This window comes from Lutra lutra, chromosome 6 (assembly GCF_902655055.1).
Source record: "Lutra lutra chromosome 6, mLutLut1.2, whole genome shotgun sequence".
Lineage (NCBI taxonomy): Eukaryota > Metazoa > Chordata > Mammalia > Carnivora > Mustelidae > Lutra > Lutra lutra.
Window position 1 is genome coordinate 151908573 of NC_062283.1, and position 16683 is coordinate 151925255.

The window sequence follows — 16683 nt, forward strand, 5'->3', positions numbered from 1 at the left end:
TATTTTAATAATCCTTTGCTTTAGTGTAAGAATATTGTATCCAGGCTTGACTGAAACTTGGAATTTTTTACTGAATTTTTGTTGGTGGAGGGAGGGTTGTTGAGGTTAATATTATCACAATTGCAGGGAATACACACGGGAAGTTCATTTTCTCTATCTAAAATAGACGTAACCCCTTGAAAATGAAACTTATCTCACGCAGGGTGGTTCACAGCTCAGGTGACACTGAGGGTGGCCACTGGGGGTGGCCCTTCGGAGAAAGGACCATGGGCTTGTCTGGGGTCACAGTTTCTTTGATTATTTTCTAGGCAGAATAAAATCAAAGGCTTCAACACCTGCTTCTAAGGGCGCACCTCTCTGGTCTCCTATAAAAGAAGAAATCCCGAGAGCTATACAGGAGTCATCTCAGCAGCGCCCCAGTCACGCTTGGTGGCACTCTGGCTGCCGTGAGGGTGAGGAACTTGTTTCGAATGGAGACACCGAGCCTGCTGCCCTCCCCAGGAAACGGGCTGGCCCAGGCTAACATGCACTGCAGAAAACGTGGGAAGAAGCTCGGCCAGAAAGGTCCTCTTTCCTGCACCCCATGTTTCGCCCGGGGCATTTGAAAGAGTGCGCTCACCGGCAAGTCTCCCTCCCTGTCTTCACCTGGTGGCAGTGTGCATGAGCACAGAGGGGGCAGGAGGACCAGGGAGCAGAGGGTCTGGACAGTGTGGCCCTCAAATCGTCAGGCTGGTTGTACCAGGACCTCAAGGGTCCCAACCGCGATTCAACTCACACTCCCGTGAGGATGAGGAAGTAGTTCCCAAAGACTCGGTGCTTTTGAAAAACACATTAGCAAAACGGAATCAGGTCTTTGTTCTCTAGCTAAAACCGCAGCCGTGATAAATCTAGTGGCGCTGGTGACCTTCCCTTCCTAATGGAATTTAATTGCAGGTATATGTGAGCCCGTGGACTGGACGTTGTCATGGCGACTAACACGCAATTGCCTTTCATGCCGTGGTAGAGCTACATGGCAGTCCTGGTGTATTCGTCTTCCAAATACTTTTTCAAAAGACATAATTTTGAGCACCAGCGATCCCTGTGTGTTGGCCAGTGCCTTAAAGAGACCGCTGCGGTCGTCACCGTGGACGTCCATCCTCATCGGCAGAAAGAAGACGCTTGCACAATTACGCCCAAGAAACGAACCACCACAGAAAGCATCCGCTCACGTTTCCATCAGACATGGTCAGGTGGACCGCGGGGCCTCAGTGGGGGGTCTTCCCCTGTAAAACCTAGTACCGGTGTCCCATTTCTCGGGACCCCATGAAATCAGACAGACCAGCCCAGGCCTGGCCCAAGACAGCACGACGTGTTTGCCGTGTCCTTCCTTTCCATGGGCCAGGAAAGAGGGCAGGCAGCCATCGTCTGTGTGCGCTCTCGCAGAGCAGCTGTGGTAGAACTGAAGCACCAGACTAGGTCGTTATGGGGCAGAGAGGGAAGGAGAGAAGAGGAGGTTCTCCCGGGTGGCTGAGGCGGGAGGAGAGCCAGCCCACGACTCGCAGGTGCATAGGTCAGGAGGGGGCTGTACTCTGCTCCCGTGGGCGCCATGGGTTTCCCTCAGCACAGGAGCTAAAAAATGCAGCGGAAACCCTTCATCACGAACGGGCAGCTTCTAGTAACAGGAGGGAGAGTGTTTCTAGAAGGAATCTGGCGACCAACGGCAGCAAACATCTCTACCTTCACAGACGTGTGAGATGTTTTCGCACCGTGACACGTTCTGTATCTGCAGGCCCCTGTATGGCCCAGGCCCCTCGTTCCACTCCTGCTATGCCCGCTGTGAACATGCAGCCTGACGGGCAAAGACGCCACGGCTTTGCGGAGCGCACAGCATCTCACAGAGCAGCGTCGTGGGAACCACGAGAAGCAAAACAGCCATAAAACCACTTCACCCAACGTCTTACTTGGGACGTTCCTGCTCAAACCACTGCCGCTCAAAATACTGCAGGAAACCTACCTTCATCTAAAGTGACCCATTTGAGGCCAATTCCCAGAAAAGCTTCTGATGAGAACCTGACCTCTGCACGCGGCCAGAGGGCTCCCACCGCTCTGGGCAGACCCAGCTCGGGGCCAGCCCTCACCCCAGGGCCACCTCGTTCAGAGGGCTCTCTCGCCAGGAAGCTCTGGCTGATTTTGAAGGCGTGATGGAGTTGGAGGAATAATGCTCATGGAATCCCATATATGACGTCCCAGCGGGTCACAGACTCGGAACAGAACGCGCCGTCGTCAGGGGGAGCAGGAGACGGTCCCTGCTTCGTGCACAAGGCGGACCCCTGCTGTACAGAGACGTTACTGCACAAGCCCCGGCGGTCTCTACTTCACCCAAATGTCACTAATTGAACGTCATTGTGAGGGACCCCCACACCACCCGAGGGCACATCCCCGCTGGGTCTGCTGGACTGAGCAGTCACTGAACCCGAGAACCTGAAAGGACACGTCCGTCACACATGACTTCTCTACAACTGGAGCCCAGAGTCTCGCGTAGAGACGAGGCGAAGCGTGGCGGCCCTTACCTGCACGGGCGCCGCTGCCTTGGTCTCAGGCAAGGCCGGTCCCACTTGCCCTGTCGAAGCAGAAAGGAAAGAGAAAGTGCTGTAAATCGCAGGACGGCACCGGCGGGCCGCTGTGTGGGTGAGGGCGGGGAGACACTCACAAGCCGGGGAGCCTTTTGTGCTTCTAAACATTAACCTCCACATGGTGCTAAAGAAGTAGAAGAGTCGCTCGATCTTCCAGGAAGCGCGAAGCAAACAGCAGAAGAAAGGAAACTTGCAAACTTTGTGCAACTTTACAATTCAGCCAAAGGAAGTGATGATGTTCCCAATTACCAACCTCAAAACTCAACCCAAAAAACAACCAAAAAAAAACCCCCAAGAGTCACTGGTTTCTAGTCAGACACATATTTAATTAGCAGGGGCTATCACTAACGGAACGAGACAGACGTCCTAAGGTGACCCGCTGGCTCTCGGTACCCTGGGAGGCAATCATTCCGGCTATGGGACCGGGGTCTTGGGGTCTGAGCGCACACGAGTGCTCAGCTAGCGACAGCCCGGCCGGGTTCCATCATTGGGTGCAAGCCAGAAACCTACTTCCAGCATCCCCACCTCAGCCCGCCACGCTCGGGCTAGATGAGTCCGAGCAGCCCACAGAGCTTGCTCAGCAAAGTGCTTTAGGAATTGGGAAACAGAAAGCCAGGCTGGTTGTGTTTCTGGACCCCCGAACCACGGGTCTCAGTTTCCCTTTTCTGTTTTCTCCCCTCCTCTCCCTTCCGTTCCCTGCTCCCTGGCTCATATCTGCTGCAAAATGAAGGGTGGAAGGAAACCAGATGTTAAACGAATCTCCTGCAGCCCTCACGAGGATCACGGCTCATGACCACACAGGGACCCGCGCCCCCTCACGGACCACAGAGAGGCCCGAGGCATCCGCCGCAAGAGAATTCTGCATTGCTGGCCATGAATTTTCTCAGCTTCAACCTACACCACAGCTGGCAGCCCACCTGCCACAGCCTCAGTTTCCCCACAGCCCTGACTCTCCATGGTTGGCGCACGCTAGAAACATCTGAAGCTTTTTCCCTTTTTTTAAAAGATTTTATTTATTTATTTATGTTAGAGACAAGAACAAGAATGGGAGAGAGAGTGGGGCGGGCAGAGGGAATCTCAAGCAGATTCCAAGCCCAGTGCAGAGCCCCACACGGGGCTCAACCCCACGACCCTGAGATCACAACCTGAGCTGAAACCACGAGTCAGTCGCTGGACCAAGTGTCCCCCAGGCTCCCTGACATACCTGCATCTCACCGCAGTCCCGGACCTCCATCGGCCGTGCGGGGATAGAATCCTGTGCGTCAGAGCTGACCGTGCGTCCTGGTGCTGCTAACGTGGGGTCAAGGTTGAGAGTCCTCGCTCTCCTGTCCCTGCGTCCCTGTTTCCTGTCCCCCAGCTGGACGGGGAGCGTTCAATAGCACATACACGGCGCTGGGCCTGCAGAGGGCAAAGGTGGCAAATACCGTGGTTCTCCTCCCCGCAGCCTGTCCCCCTTCACAGGGAAGGCACCTTCCCTTCCACGGGGAATCAGTCCCACGAAGCCCAGGACAGCGTGAGCCTGCCGGGATCACCCATTGCCCAGGCAGGACCGTGACTCGGGCCTGGTCACTGTCCAGGCACAGTGTCTGCTCCGAGACGGCACGAACCCCACAACAGGTGAGGTCTGCCCAGGGCTCCAGGAGAGCCACGGCCCAGGCTGTCCCAGCGGCCAGCTTCACCTGGAATCTGTGCTTGTCGTGCTTGGGAAACGCGCCTGCCTGGGCCTGGAAGGACAGTCCGTGTTAGGGCCTTGCGTGCAAACCCGCCAGAAGCACTATCTTTTCCAACCACAGGGGCCAATAAATTGCCCATCACGCTTATACCACTTTGAAGTGGTTTCTGTAACTTGAAAAACAATGTGAGGTCTAACGCGGTATCAATGCCATGTTGGCGAGTCCCCAAAGGTCCATAGAATCATGCATTCACCCGCTGCCCGACCCAAGCCCATGACCGACCCACCAACTGGTCACCTTCTACAGGGGAGCCGTAGCACACACGGTGCCCCCAGCCCGGGCTGGCTTGAAGCCCCGAGGCTGTGAGTACCGAGTGTTCAACGTTTGGGGGATCTCCCTGGAAACTCGAGATGTTGAATTTGCATGATCTCTTAGTCACAGTCATGGAGTCTCCTTCCCCTTCATTTTCTGGGTCCCCCACTTCACCAATAGGAGTCAGCGAAGTAAGTGGGGGCATCAGGTCAAACAGAAATGAAATGCTGGTTTACTAACCATCCAGCAGGTGCACACCCCACCCCCAACCGCAGACCCCTTCATGTCCCTTCCTCCCAACTCTTCTCCATTCCCTCGACCCCATCGTCAGCCACCAGGCTCAGCTCCTGAGCCAAATGTGGGGGGCAGGGGGCAGGGGGTCTTTCAACTCCAAAAGGGCTGATCCCCATCCTTCCTACCCCATTTCAATCCAGGATGAGCGGAGAGGATGTCCCTGCAGGTCCCACCTTCCTCCCTCGGAGCACCTGTGATTACGGCAGGTAGGGAAGGAGACAGAAGGCAGGTGGAGGGGAGAGAGGGGAGAGCCGGAAGATGCCAACTCGGGTTTCCATCGCAAGATGAGTCGGGCCTGTCCTCTGTCTTCCTGTTACACCCCTGTGACTGCGTTCTTGTCAAAACGCACCTGGTGCAAGTTCAATAGCATCACAGTCAGCTCCCCAGGGAAAAACTAGAGGGACGAGGGTATGAGGCAGCTCACACACAGACGGGAGTCCAGGTGTGTTCCACGAAGAGGAAACTCCTCAGACTTGTTAAAGTAAGCGGACGGGGCAAATATGCTGGTGCTTTGTTAACTTGAAAGAAAATATCAGAAATATCTAGACGAAGTGTCAATAACCATTCTGGAAAAAACATGACTTGAATATTTTTGGAAAGCTCTAGAAAGCAATCACATGCCACAGAACAAGTGAGAGGTCCCCACTGTAGTGCTCACAGCGCTTGGAATTCCTAGTCTGGTGGCCAAGCGTCATGTGACTCTGTGGGTCTGTAGAGACTGACCTTCCAAGGAGGAGAGTGGACAGCCCAACTCTATCATGCACAGGGGTCTGGCTTGCTCCCAGAGTCTCTGTTTACTGGACAATGAAGTGCCCTGCAGACTTTGTGCACCGTCCTCCAAAGCCACACTTGGCCAGGCACTCAGGCGATAGCGTGAATACACACTATCCTTCCCTCGGTGCGACCAGCACCTGGGATGCTGAGAAAGCTCCACGCTTTAAGCCCTGGTTTTCCTGGACTGTTGCTGTGGCTTTAAGTTACTGCCCGAGCCCAGGGCTGACCGTGTGGTCTTGGGGCGGGCTGGGGCCCCCCTGGCACAGACAGACAGCAGGTGCAGTGGCAGCAAGGGCAGGGCTCAGGCTCCTGGCTGCCTCCCGCCACCAGTCGTGGGGCAGATGACTTAGCCATTAGCTGTGGCCTCGGTTTCCCTGTTTGCACAGCTGGGGCAGCACCTGCCTCTGGCGAAGTTGGGCGAAACGGGCAACAGACTTTGGACGCGGGGCATGCAGCAGCCTGTCCATGTCGGCCACCTTACAGGAAGGCGCTCCCCAAATCCGAGTGGCTCAGCGGGCCTCAGAGACATCTCGTCCCTCGAATGCTGGCATCTGTGTTTCAGGTCTGCGATCACTTGGAAGTTGACCCCAGGGGTGCCGCAGGAGATCTAACTGCTGTGTTTCTGGCTCGGGTCACACCCCGCGGGAGGGGCAGCACTGCCACGGACGAACAGCAGATGGCGCCAGAGAGCCACCCACCGCGAGCGCGGCTTCCCAGGAAGGTGAGCCCGGCTGGGGCTGAATCCCGTTTCCTATAGGTAATGGGGCCATAAATCAGTGTTGATTCTGTTGTTCCGGAACGTTCAGAAGTTCCCCAAATGTCTAATCGAAGATGTCGGGTTTATACCCTTTTCTCTGCGGTATTGATTCTTAAATATCTGTGATGGGACGCGGCTACGGCACACACTCTCCCCCCACCCCCACGCAGGCCCCCGCTGTTTGAGTGTGTGTGTGTGTGTGTGTCCGCGGCCCCGCCATCCTCCCCGCCGTCCTCCCAAAGCCCGGCGCTCCTCCTCCTCCCCACGTGCTCAGGGACGGCCACTGTGAATTCCCCCACCTGGGCTCCGTAGCCAGAGAGGACGGCGTTGACCCGAGCGACCTCATGGATGTGCTGCCCCAGGGACCAAGCACAAAGGTCCCACAGAGCCCGAACGGTCAGGGCTGTTCTCCAGAACCCCGTGTCCCTTCCTCTGCTGGGAGCCTAAAGCCCCAGAGACCCTCGGCTGTGTCTGGGTGGCTCCTTCCCCGAGGGTCCTGGAGCCGACGTGGCGGCACCAATGGGGAAGTCCTCCCGGCCAGCCACCGCGGTCCTGGGCCGGGGCCAGAGTCTTTCTAGATGAACCAAGCCAGGAGGCCGTGTGCCTAGTCCCAGCGGGAGAAGTTTCCAGATTGCAGCTCTGAGCTCCTTCCCCTCCCCGGGGTTCAGGGGTCAGCCCGGTGGTAAAACAGGGCCGTGCGGAGCACATGCACTTCCGGCAAACGGCAGGGACATCCAGGCATGAGGATGTCACCGCGCACACTTAGAGATGACAGGAAAACGTCCCTCGCTGAGCAGCCCGCGTGGCAGGAAGGACGGGGAACCCACAGGGACTAAAGGACACGGGCCACGGGCTGGACCCCCACCAACCGGGGCCTTGCAGTTTCTGTCGTCTTTGAAGTCTGATTTTTTAAAAACATTTTTCTAATTGAGGCAAATTTCACACAAGATACAACTAACCATTTTGAGATGAGCAGCGTCAGGAAGCACATTGTCACTGTCGTGCCATCGGGCCACGGTCCACTCCGAATATTTTTGTCACCCACCAGGGACCCCTGAGAGTCCGCACCCGCACCCCCGCAGCCCTCCTCCCCCCAGCCCTGCAGCCTCCCTGCGCTTCCCGCTCCGGAGCAGCTTCCCGCAAACCCAACCAGACTCCGGAGGGCGTCCGGCTTCCCTCCCGCGGCGTCGTGTTCCTGAGGCTCGTCTGGGGGCAGCACACACGGGTCCCTCGTTCCTTTCACGGCTGCGCGGCCCTTGGCTCCTCGCTCAGCCCAACACCGGCCAGCAGGGCCCCGGCTCTTCCCATCGCCACCAGCTGCGAGCCGAGCTGCCACAGCCTGCGCGGGCGTCCGGGGCTCACCCAGGCGGGCCTGGTCTCGCAGTGGGGTTGCGAGTTATGGTAACAGGGTTTGGGAACCGCCGGATTCTTCCAGAGCAGGGAAGCCACTTTACAGTCCCACCCACAGTGTCCCGAGCTCCTCACTCAGAACTTGTTACTGGGCATTTTCTTTTCTCCCCTCCCCTCCCCTTCCTCCTCCTCTTCCTTCTCCTTCTTCTGGTCATTTTAGTGGGGGTGAAATGGTACCTCCTTGTGGGTCTGGCCTGCATTTCCCTAATGGTCAGTGATCATTCATCGTGCTTTTGGTCACTTGTGTGGGTTCCTTGGAGGAATGTCTGTCCACGTCCTCTGCCCTTTTCCAATCGGGTTGTTTGTCATTTTGCTGTTGGTGGCGGGTTTTCACACTCGCACAGGTACAGGAAAGGAGAGCCCGGCCCCGTGAGCGAGGGACTGGCGCGGAGGCGGCCGTGGGAAGCCGGGACACTCGGCCGGCCTGGGGAGGGGGCAGCTGGGACAGCAATCCACTGGGTGGGTGAGAATCAGGAAACTCTCCTCATGTGGTCCGGGCTCCAGTAAAATTTTTTTTTTTTAAGTCATCCCGATCGTTGAACATGCCGGACCCGTGCCCCCACGAGTCCGGGTGGATTTATAGTTATGGGAGGGTCATGCTGAGTTCCACACGGATGTTGCCTCCACGCCGGGAATCCCCCTGAGCCGCCGCAGACCCACCAGGGCGCCCCGTGGGCGGACACGGTCCACAGCCAGGCCGCCCGGGATCCGCACGGAAGGGGCGAGGCTCCAAAGGGACCTTCAGCCCGGAATCTCGGAACCTGAGATGTGGCCTGAGGAGAAGCCAGCAGAGCCAGAGAAGGGCCCAGCCGCACCACAGACTTCCTACAGTGGCAGGCGGCACGAACAGAACATAAAATAATAGCTTCAAACTCCAAAGAGACGTGGTAGAAGTAAATGTAGACAAACACGGTGGTCAGAGACTGTTGAATCCTCTGTGAAATCGGAGCGAACCGGCTGACAACTTACTCCTGTGAATCAGAGACGGTGACAGTCACCGAACCTGACAGAAATATGCAGAAGTCAGCAGAGCTTTTGTCCACCAGCAGGAAACCATTTGAAGAGACGACGTTCAAAATTGCAAAAAGGAGGAGGAGGGAGAGAGACAAGATAAGAGAAAAAAAGAGAACCTGTGAAGTATAAAGAGTGTATCGAACGAAAGTCTGTAAGGAGTTTATGGAAAATATGAAAAACTTTATTGAAAGAAATAAAAGAAAATCAAAGTAAGTAAGAATAAATATCCCATTCCGGAATGGAAATCTTAATTGGAGGAGGGGGAGTGGGAGAGGGCGAGGAGGGGGAGGAGAAGAAGTCGTCACTTTTCCCAAATGTATCTATACATTTTATGCAATGACCATCATCAACCCAAGCAGGAATCTTTTTTCCTGGGATTCAAGTCAAAGAGGGAGGGCTGAAAAGCAGCCAACACCATTTGGAAGACGGACAAGCAGGAGACACTCACGACCGGACGGGTGTCAGCACCCACGGCAGTGCCAGAGGGATCACATCCGTGCGAGGAGCCCAAAAGAGCCCAGAGGCCATCCCCACACGCGAGAGCTCAGAGAAGGACAGACCAGACGCTGAGGGACAGACGAGGGGTTCCGGCCAAGTGACGGACCAGCCTCCTACCGCGGACAAAAATAGATCCCAGACCAAGATGGAACAAGCTGAACTACAGAACTGTTAAAAGGACATTCAGGAGATTGTATTTTTACTTGAACTATTAAAGGATTTTTCGAACAAGTCAAAAATCCACACATTATCTTTTTAAAAATCAATAGATTTGACTACATGTAAATAAGAAGTACTTTGCATGACCAAAGACGCCACAAGGTCGAAACAGGCCCCAGACCGGAAGGACATACTCATAACCCGTGTGTCTCCAAAAGAGTCAGCACCAGAGACATGTCAGGGTTAACGCATAAAGTAGAGAGAGGCGGAGAGGGGCTTTCATCCTCCTCAGATAAGCAAATTCTTCGCTCCTAAAAGTAGCAGAAGTGGGGCATCTGGGTGCCACCGTCCAACTCTTGATCTCGGCTCAGATCGTGATCCCCGGACCCCGAGATCGAGCCCCATGTCAGTTACAGAGTCTGCCCAAGATTCTCTTTCCCTCTCGGTCTGCCCCAGCCCCCGAAAATAAATAAAAATAAGCCTTTAAAAAAATAGCCGAAGGGTGCCAAACTGTGTCTCAGTGGGAGTTGTGAGCATCCGGGAAAAGGACGTCTGGTGACTCGCCGAAGGGAGAGTAAATGGGTACAGCCTGTTTGGAAACGGATATGTCCATCCCAAGTCAGTCCCACAAGCGTACGCACCTTACGGCCACCGATGTCACTTTTAAGTATCTACACAGAGACGCAAACTCTAGAGCACGTTCACGGGAAGGCACAGGTTCTCCGCAGAGCACGGCTTACAGGGACAGAAACCGGAAATCCCCAGACTGGGTCCTCGGGTGGGAAGCAGGAGAACGGAGAGGAAACGTGATGCAGGACTCGAAGTGACCAGAACCGCGTGATGAGTGCGAGTAAAGCTCAGAAACAGCATCAAGAGCTTTTTGAAAATAAGTTTCAAGAGGGACTATGGACTCTGATCCCATCCACGTGAACAGTAAGAACACACCCACCATTTACAGGTACGGACTGATACGGGCTGACCTGTGTCCCTCAAAATTCACACGTTGAAGCCGGAACGCCCACGACCTCAAAGTGTGACCCTCCTGGAGAAGGGTCTTCATGGAGGCGATCGGGTTAAGGGGGTGACGCATGTCATGGGCCCCGATCCGACGGGACCGGTGTCCTTGTAAGGAAAGGAGATCAGGATACAGGAGCACACACAGACCACGTGTGGAGCAGGCGCAAGCCGAGCGGAGAAGACGGCGGTGAGCCTGCCCACCCCGGGCCGCCGACGTCCAGCCTCCGGAACTGTGGTGCTTGTCACGGCGGCGCCAGCCGACAAGCACAGCCACCGAGACCACGTGCCTTTGTGGGCCAGCCTGGAAGAGCCAAGGAACCCGTTCCGAAGTCCGCTTAGCCTTCAAACCACGGCAGCCACTGAACTGGAGATATGAGACGAGTCCGGACATCGAAGATGCTCCTGCGGTTGTTTCAGGGGGCACTTGCCATGCCGCTGGCGGTCCTCATCTACACCCGTGGACTGACGGTCCTCATCTACACCCGTGGATGGCGGTCCTCATTACATCCGTGGACTGGCGGTCCTCATCTACACCCGTGGACTGGCGGTCCTCATCTACACCCGTGGACTGGAGGTCCTCATCTACACCCGTGGACTGGAGGTCCTCATCTACACCCGTGGACTGGCGGTCCTCATCTACACCCGTGGACTGGCGGTCCTCATCTACACCCGTGGACTAGAGGTCCTCATCTACACCCGTGGACTGGCGGTCCTCATCTACACCCGTGGAACACGCATGCCCAGCTCAGAGACTGGGCTACACGGAGCCCCCTTGACATGGCTTTGCAAATCAGCTGGGCTGGGTCCCACCGACGGATCTGGGGGTGCGTGTGGCCATCATAGTCCAAGGAATTGAATCATAACCACTCAGGTGTGTTGTGTGACTCTGCTAGACGCGTAACTACCTGTCCTGGAATCCTTCTGGAGCGCTGAGGTCCTCTCCCAGCATCTGAGGACGAGAAGTTCCCTCCAAAGAAACAGCACTGCAAGGCGGAGGGTCAGAGCTCTCCTCCCCGCAGAGCCCCCCTCCCCGCAGAGCCCCAGGCCGATTCGCGCCTCCCTCCTTGCTGCACTGGGGAGCGCCAGGCCTTTGGAAAATAAATCAGCACATGACATCACAAGGCAGAGCCCCAGGTGTGGAGCAGACACACCCACACACCAGAGCGTGAAGCAAGGGCACCTTTGACCCCTGAACGACGCGCACTCCCATGTTGTTGAAAACCTACACGTAGCCCTGGGCTCGCCCCAGAGTTAACCGCTACTGGGCTACTGTACCACACGGCTTACCAGTAACCTAACGGCGGTAACACACAATCCATGTTACACCACGTGCTGCATTCTCACCAAAAGTAAGCTAGAGAAGAGAAAACCACGAAGAAGAGACAAACCCATCTCCAGAACGTGTTTAAGACCAAGTCGGATCGTTACCAAAGACTCTCCCGGAGAAACCAGAAACTAGTTTCATTTCATTCCTAATTATCCATGACTGCACCATGCCTTTCAGGATTGCCAAGACAATATTAGTGTGAGGGGCTTGTCCCCACCACTTGGCACATATTGTTTGACCTTACATGGAAGCAGGCGCGCCTGGGAAGCCCCTGTACTCACTGGGGTTGGCCGGGCACTTGGTGGATGGCCAGGGAGCCATCAGCCACCTGGGCAGATGTGGCGTGGACACGGTATCCTGGGATTTAGTGCAGAGCTGAGCTGTGACCCAGAAGCCCAGAGGACGCAGCGTGAGAGGCAGATCCTGAAGCTGGCTCAGAGGTTCCAGGGGCCAGCTCTCCCCAGGAGCCAGTGTGCAGGGCCCTGTGTCCCCACCTCAGCACTACCGACCCATGGAGCGGGCACCTCTATTGGGGGGAGGGTCCTGTACATGCACGGTGTTGAGTAGCAGCCCTGGGCTCCAGTGCCAAGAGGAATCTCTGTCCCAGTTACAACCACCAAAACCATCTCTGCACATGGCCGGTGTCCCCAGGGCTGTGAGATCACCCCAGCTGCATCTTTAGGAGCAAGACTCCAGCCCTCTGGGGGTCCTGGCAGGTTCCAGAGACGGAGGAGCTGGGTGTGACCGAGACACACATGCACACACAAGATTGGGAAACACGGCCGCAGCTGTGCCCCCAGAGGGGCTCAGAAGCCCCAGTAGTCAGACTATAGCTCAGCTAGAGCCCCAGAAGGAAGCATGACTTCACTCTGAGGCCCAGGGAGCTGGGCCAACCTCCCTAAACCCTCCTGAGCACGGGCAGGGCTCCGATGCACAGCTGAGAGGCACCTAGCTCCAAGGAGAGAGGACCATCCCTTTCCCAGCTCAGCCCTGTGACCACACACAGCAGATGCGTGCAAGGACAGGAGCACACGTTTCCATAAATTCTAATTAATTTTTGATTTGCTCAGCAGAGTGCTTCATCCTCTACCCCAGATGGAACACAGAGACCCCTGCCCCAGGGACTGTGCTCAGCCCTGGCCAATGACAGGCCTTCAGTCTCCAGGACAATTAACATATGTGTCCACCCGGCCCGGCCATCAGACAGGTGCTGGCCCAGCAGCAGCCTGGATGTCACTGCGAAGGGTTAGACCCACTTCACCTTCACATCAGTGGCCTTTGAGTAAAGCAAATGGCCCTCTGTGCTATGGTGGCCACATCCTCCAGTGGACGGTCTTTGGGGGAAAGACTGAGGCTCTCCAGGAGGGAAGAGCTTCTCTTCAAAGTGGCCCGAGACCACAGTAACGTCCAGCAGCCTGCCCTCCCTGGCTCAGGCTGACCAGCGCCCCGGACCATGGGGGCCAGTCCCTGACGGTACATCCCGCCCCCTGTGTGTGTATAGACACATGCACACCTGTCCACACCTGCACATCTGCACACGTGCACACACCTGTCCAATCTGCACACACACACACACCTGTCCACACCTGCACATCTACGCACACGCGCATGCGCCTTTCCACACCTGCACATGCGCACGCACCTGTCCACATCTGCATGCCCACACACATGCACACACCTGTCACACCTGCACACCCGCACACAACACACCTGTCCATACTTGCACACCTGTGCACGCACACACAGCTGTCCACACCTACACACCCATGCATGCGCGCGCATCTGTCTATACCCACACACCCATGCGCACGGATGCGCACACACCCTCTGTTAGTCTGTGTCTTCCAAGGACCCTGGCCACACGGCCCTCTCGTCCATGGAGGCAGTTCCCATTCTGAAATCACAAGACCCCCCTCAACCATCCTTGCAGTACCCACACCTTCCAACCTGATGGAAAAGTCTCTCCCCGGCCAGAAAGCCAAGGAAGGGACTCAGGACCTCCCTAGCCCCCCGTGCGTCGCCACCCTTTATGCCAGCAGGCAGGTACCCCCGATTCCGTGAGCCTCCCTCCCCTTACCACCAGGTCACAGGCTGTTCGGACAACACAGCGTTTGCTCTTCCTGCCTGCGGGGCGGTGGTTCTTGATGTACCAGAGCATTTGTCTTTCCTAAGCAGTTGCTTTCTGGATGCAGCGCGCCAGGAGACACCCGTGGCCCACAGAGCTCCCGCTCCAGGCGCGCTGGTCCCCACAGGGACTCCCCCAGGCCCCAGCTCGGTGTTCCCCTGAGCAGTGGAGCACAGCAGAGCGTGGTCACTCCCCGATGTCACACGGCCAGCGCTGCAGGATGTGGTTTCACAGATGCTGAAGCCCGTTTTCTTGACCGCTGTGGCCAGCTGCCAGTCACCTTGCTTCCAGAGCGGCCCTCCCAGGGTCCCTGCCGGGCCCTCCAGCTCCAGGCTTCTCAGCAGAAGGCGGGACACATGCGCCTGCATTGGGGTAAGCCGCGTCCAGCCGGGAACGCTCGTTCACTGTGCGTGTTGCCCGCATGTGCTTTCCAACATCCTACAGACACTCAAACCGGGAAATCAAATGTGCTTCCCAGATGAGGCCCAGGAACACTGTTTTGCATCGGACTCACAAGATGCCAACTGTTTCTATACAGAAAAATCCAGTCTTTTGACCCAGTAACTAGGCGTTTACCCAAAGATAAAGACGTAAGAACGGAGACATTTATTAGTGGTTTTTAATAATGGTGAGAAATTGAATGCTTACCCAAATACACAACAGCAAAGACTGGTACAAATAAAACATGGTATAACTATAGGATGGAAAATGCTATAGTTCTTAAAAACATTTAAGGATTTTAGGGTAAGTTATAAAATGTTAAGAAAACAGCATCCCGGTGGGTGGGGCCCCATCAGCTGAGTTTCGGACTCTTGATTTCGGCTCAGGTCATGATCGCAGGGTCGTGGGATCGAGCCCCACACCGGGCTCAGCGCTCAGCGGGGGATCTGCTGAGATGGTCTCTCTCCCTCTCCCTCAGCCCTCCCCCACTGCTCACACTCACGCCCTCTCTCTCTCTCTCTAAAATAAATGCACAGATCTTTAAGAAAAAAGAGAACATACAAGCGTGGGAGTCAGTGCTAGCTGGCTGCGTGCATGGCGGGGCACACGCATGGAACACGGCGCTGATTCCAGGTGACGAAACAGGTGTGAGCATGAGCACCCAGCGGGGGGACAGAAAGCCCAGGAAGTGAGGGCACGGGATGAAGACATGCAGGCTGGGCTACGAGCAAGGAGCTCTGCTTCTTGACACAGACAGGACTTTCATTGTCTTCTTTACACTTTTCTGTGTTTCTCCACATTTTTATAATGCAATACATTTCTTTTAACTTAAGGAAGAAGAGAAATACATGTTACGTGAACTCATTTTAAAAACAAAACAAGGGCGCCTGGGTGGCTCAGTGGGTTAAGCCGCTGCCTTCGGCTCAGGTCATGATCTCAGGGTCCTGGGATCGAGTCCCGCATCGGGCTCTCTGCTCAGCGGGGAGCCTGCTTCCCCTCCTCTCTGTCTGCCTCTCCGCCTACTTGTGATCTCTGTCTGTCAAATAAATAAATAAAATTTAAAAAAATTTAAAAAAAATAAAAACAAACAAAACACCTCCACTTGGCCTGTCGATGTCTCACGCTCATGAAGCCCTCACGTGGGACAGACGGACTTAATTTCAAGGGAACCCGCACATCTCAAGTGTGTTCCTATTTCTTTGGTGTTCTAGCAAAGTCACAATATCATTATAATAGGGGAGAATAAGGGAAACCTCGTCTTCAAATTAAAGGAACACAAAACATACACACGCGCGGTTGCTTTTCTCCAAAACCTACACCTGCGAGATGCTGAAGTGGGACCCGGGGGAGACTGAGTGTGACTGTGGGGCATCACAGAGCCGCGAACTGCACAGGCTCCCTCCTTGAGCCCTATTTCCCATTAGCGTCGCACGCCAGAGGCACATGGAGCCTTCCTGGCCCGCCTCCTCCTCAAGTGTTTTGGGACCCCCGTCCCCTTTCCCCACACATGGCGGGTGACCATCGCAGATGGAGGCTTTCCTGGTCCTCACACGCAGCGAAGGACCGTGGGCTCTGTGGGAGAGCTCGGCGTTCACAGACCGACAGCCCGTGTGACAGCGCGCGTGTGCACATAGGTGCGGCGTGGGGAATCAGGGAGAGTTTGCACCAGAGCCCATATTCTGGCCTGGACAGCCCAGCAGACAGGAGCAGGTGTCTTGGCAGAGGGAGGACTGCAGGACAAGGTGGAACCAGGACACAGCTGGCCTCATCCCTTGGCCTGGAAATGAAGGAAGGCAGAGGATAGGAACAGTGACCCGTGGTGTGGGGACCCACTGGGAACCCCAGGGTTCGTATAAAGACGGTTTCAAGCTAAAGACCCCTGACATTCAACAGACGCAGGAGGAAGCCTTGTCATAGCTTCGCTCGTCAGAGCCAAAGCAGAAACTACTGAGAAATGAGCTCGGCCGTGAGTCTGCTCCTTTCCCGGGGAGAGACCAAGCATAAACCCACCCTGGATCCCCTCTTGGGGGGCGGGGTGGGGGAGGAGCTTCTGGGCATGACAGAGAGACCAGTCACTCCTGGACAGACAAATGCTACACACACTGTCTCCTACAACAACTATTTATCTTCCCTGAAGAAATGCATTTGTTCCTCCCAGAGGAGCCTGTCCTCGCCCCCCCCCCAACTGAGTCAGGTACGGAAGCCCCACATTCTGACAACCCCTCGGAGTCCCTCGTCACTGAGCAATGTCACATGCGTGCTGGGCTCGG

General features: G+C 55.8%; 1 protein-coding gene across 1 annotated transcript in view; it reads right to left on the reverse strand.

Moving 5' to 3' along the window:
- Positions 1-16683, reverse strand: part of RPS6KA2 (ribosomal protein S6 kinase A2) — a 308109-nt gene that overhangs the window by 256553 nt on the left and 34873 nt on the right. Inside the window, exon 3 of the mRNA XM_047733334.1 lies at positions 2550-2599. Coding sequence (XP_047589290.1) covers positions 2550-2599 — 50 coding nt within the window. The remainder of the gene's footprint in view (positions 1-2549; positions 2600-16683) is intronic.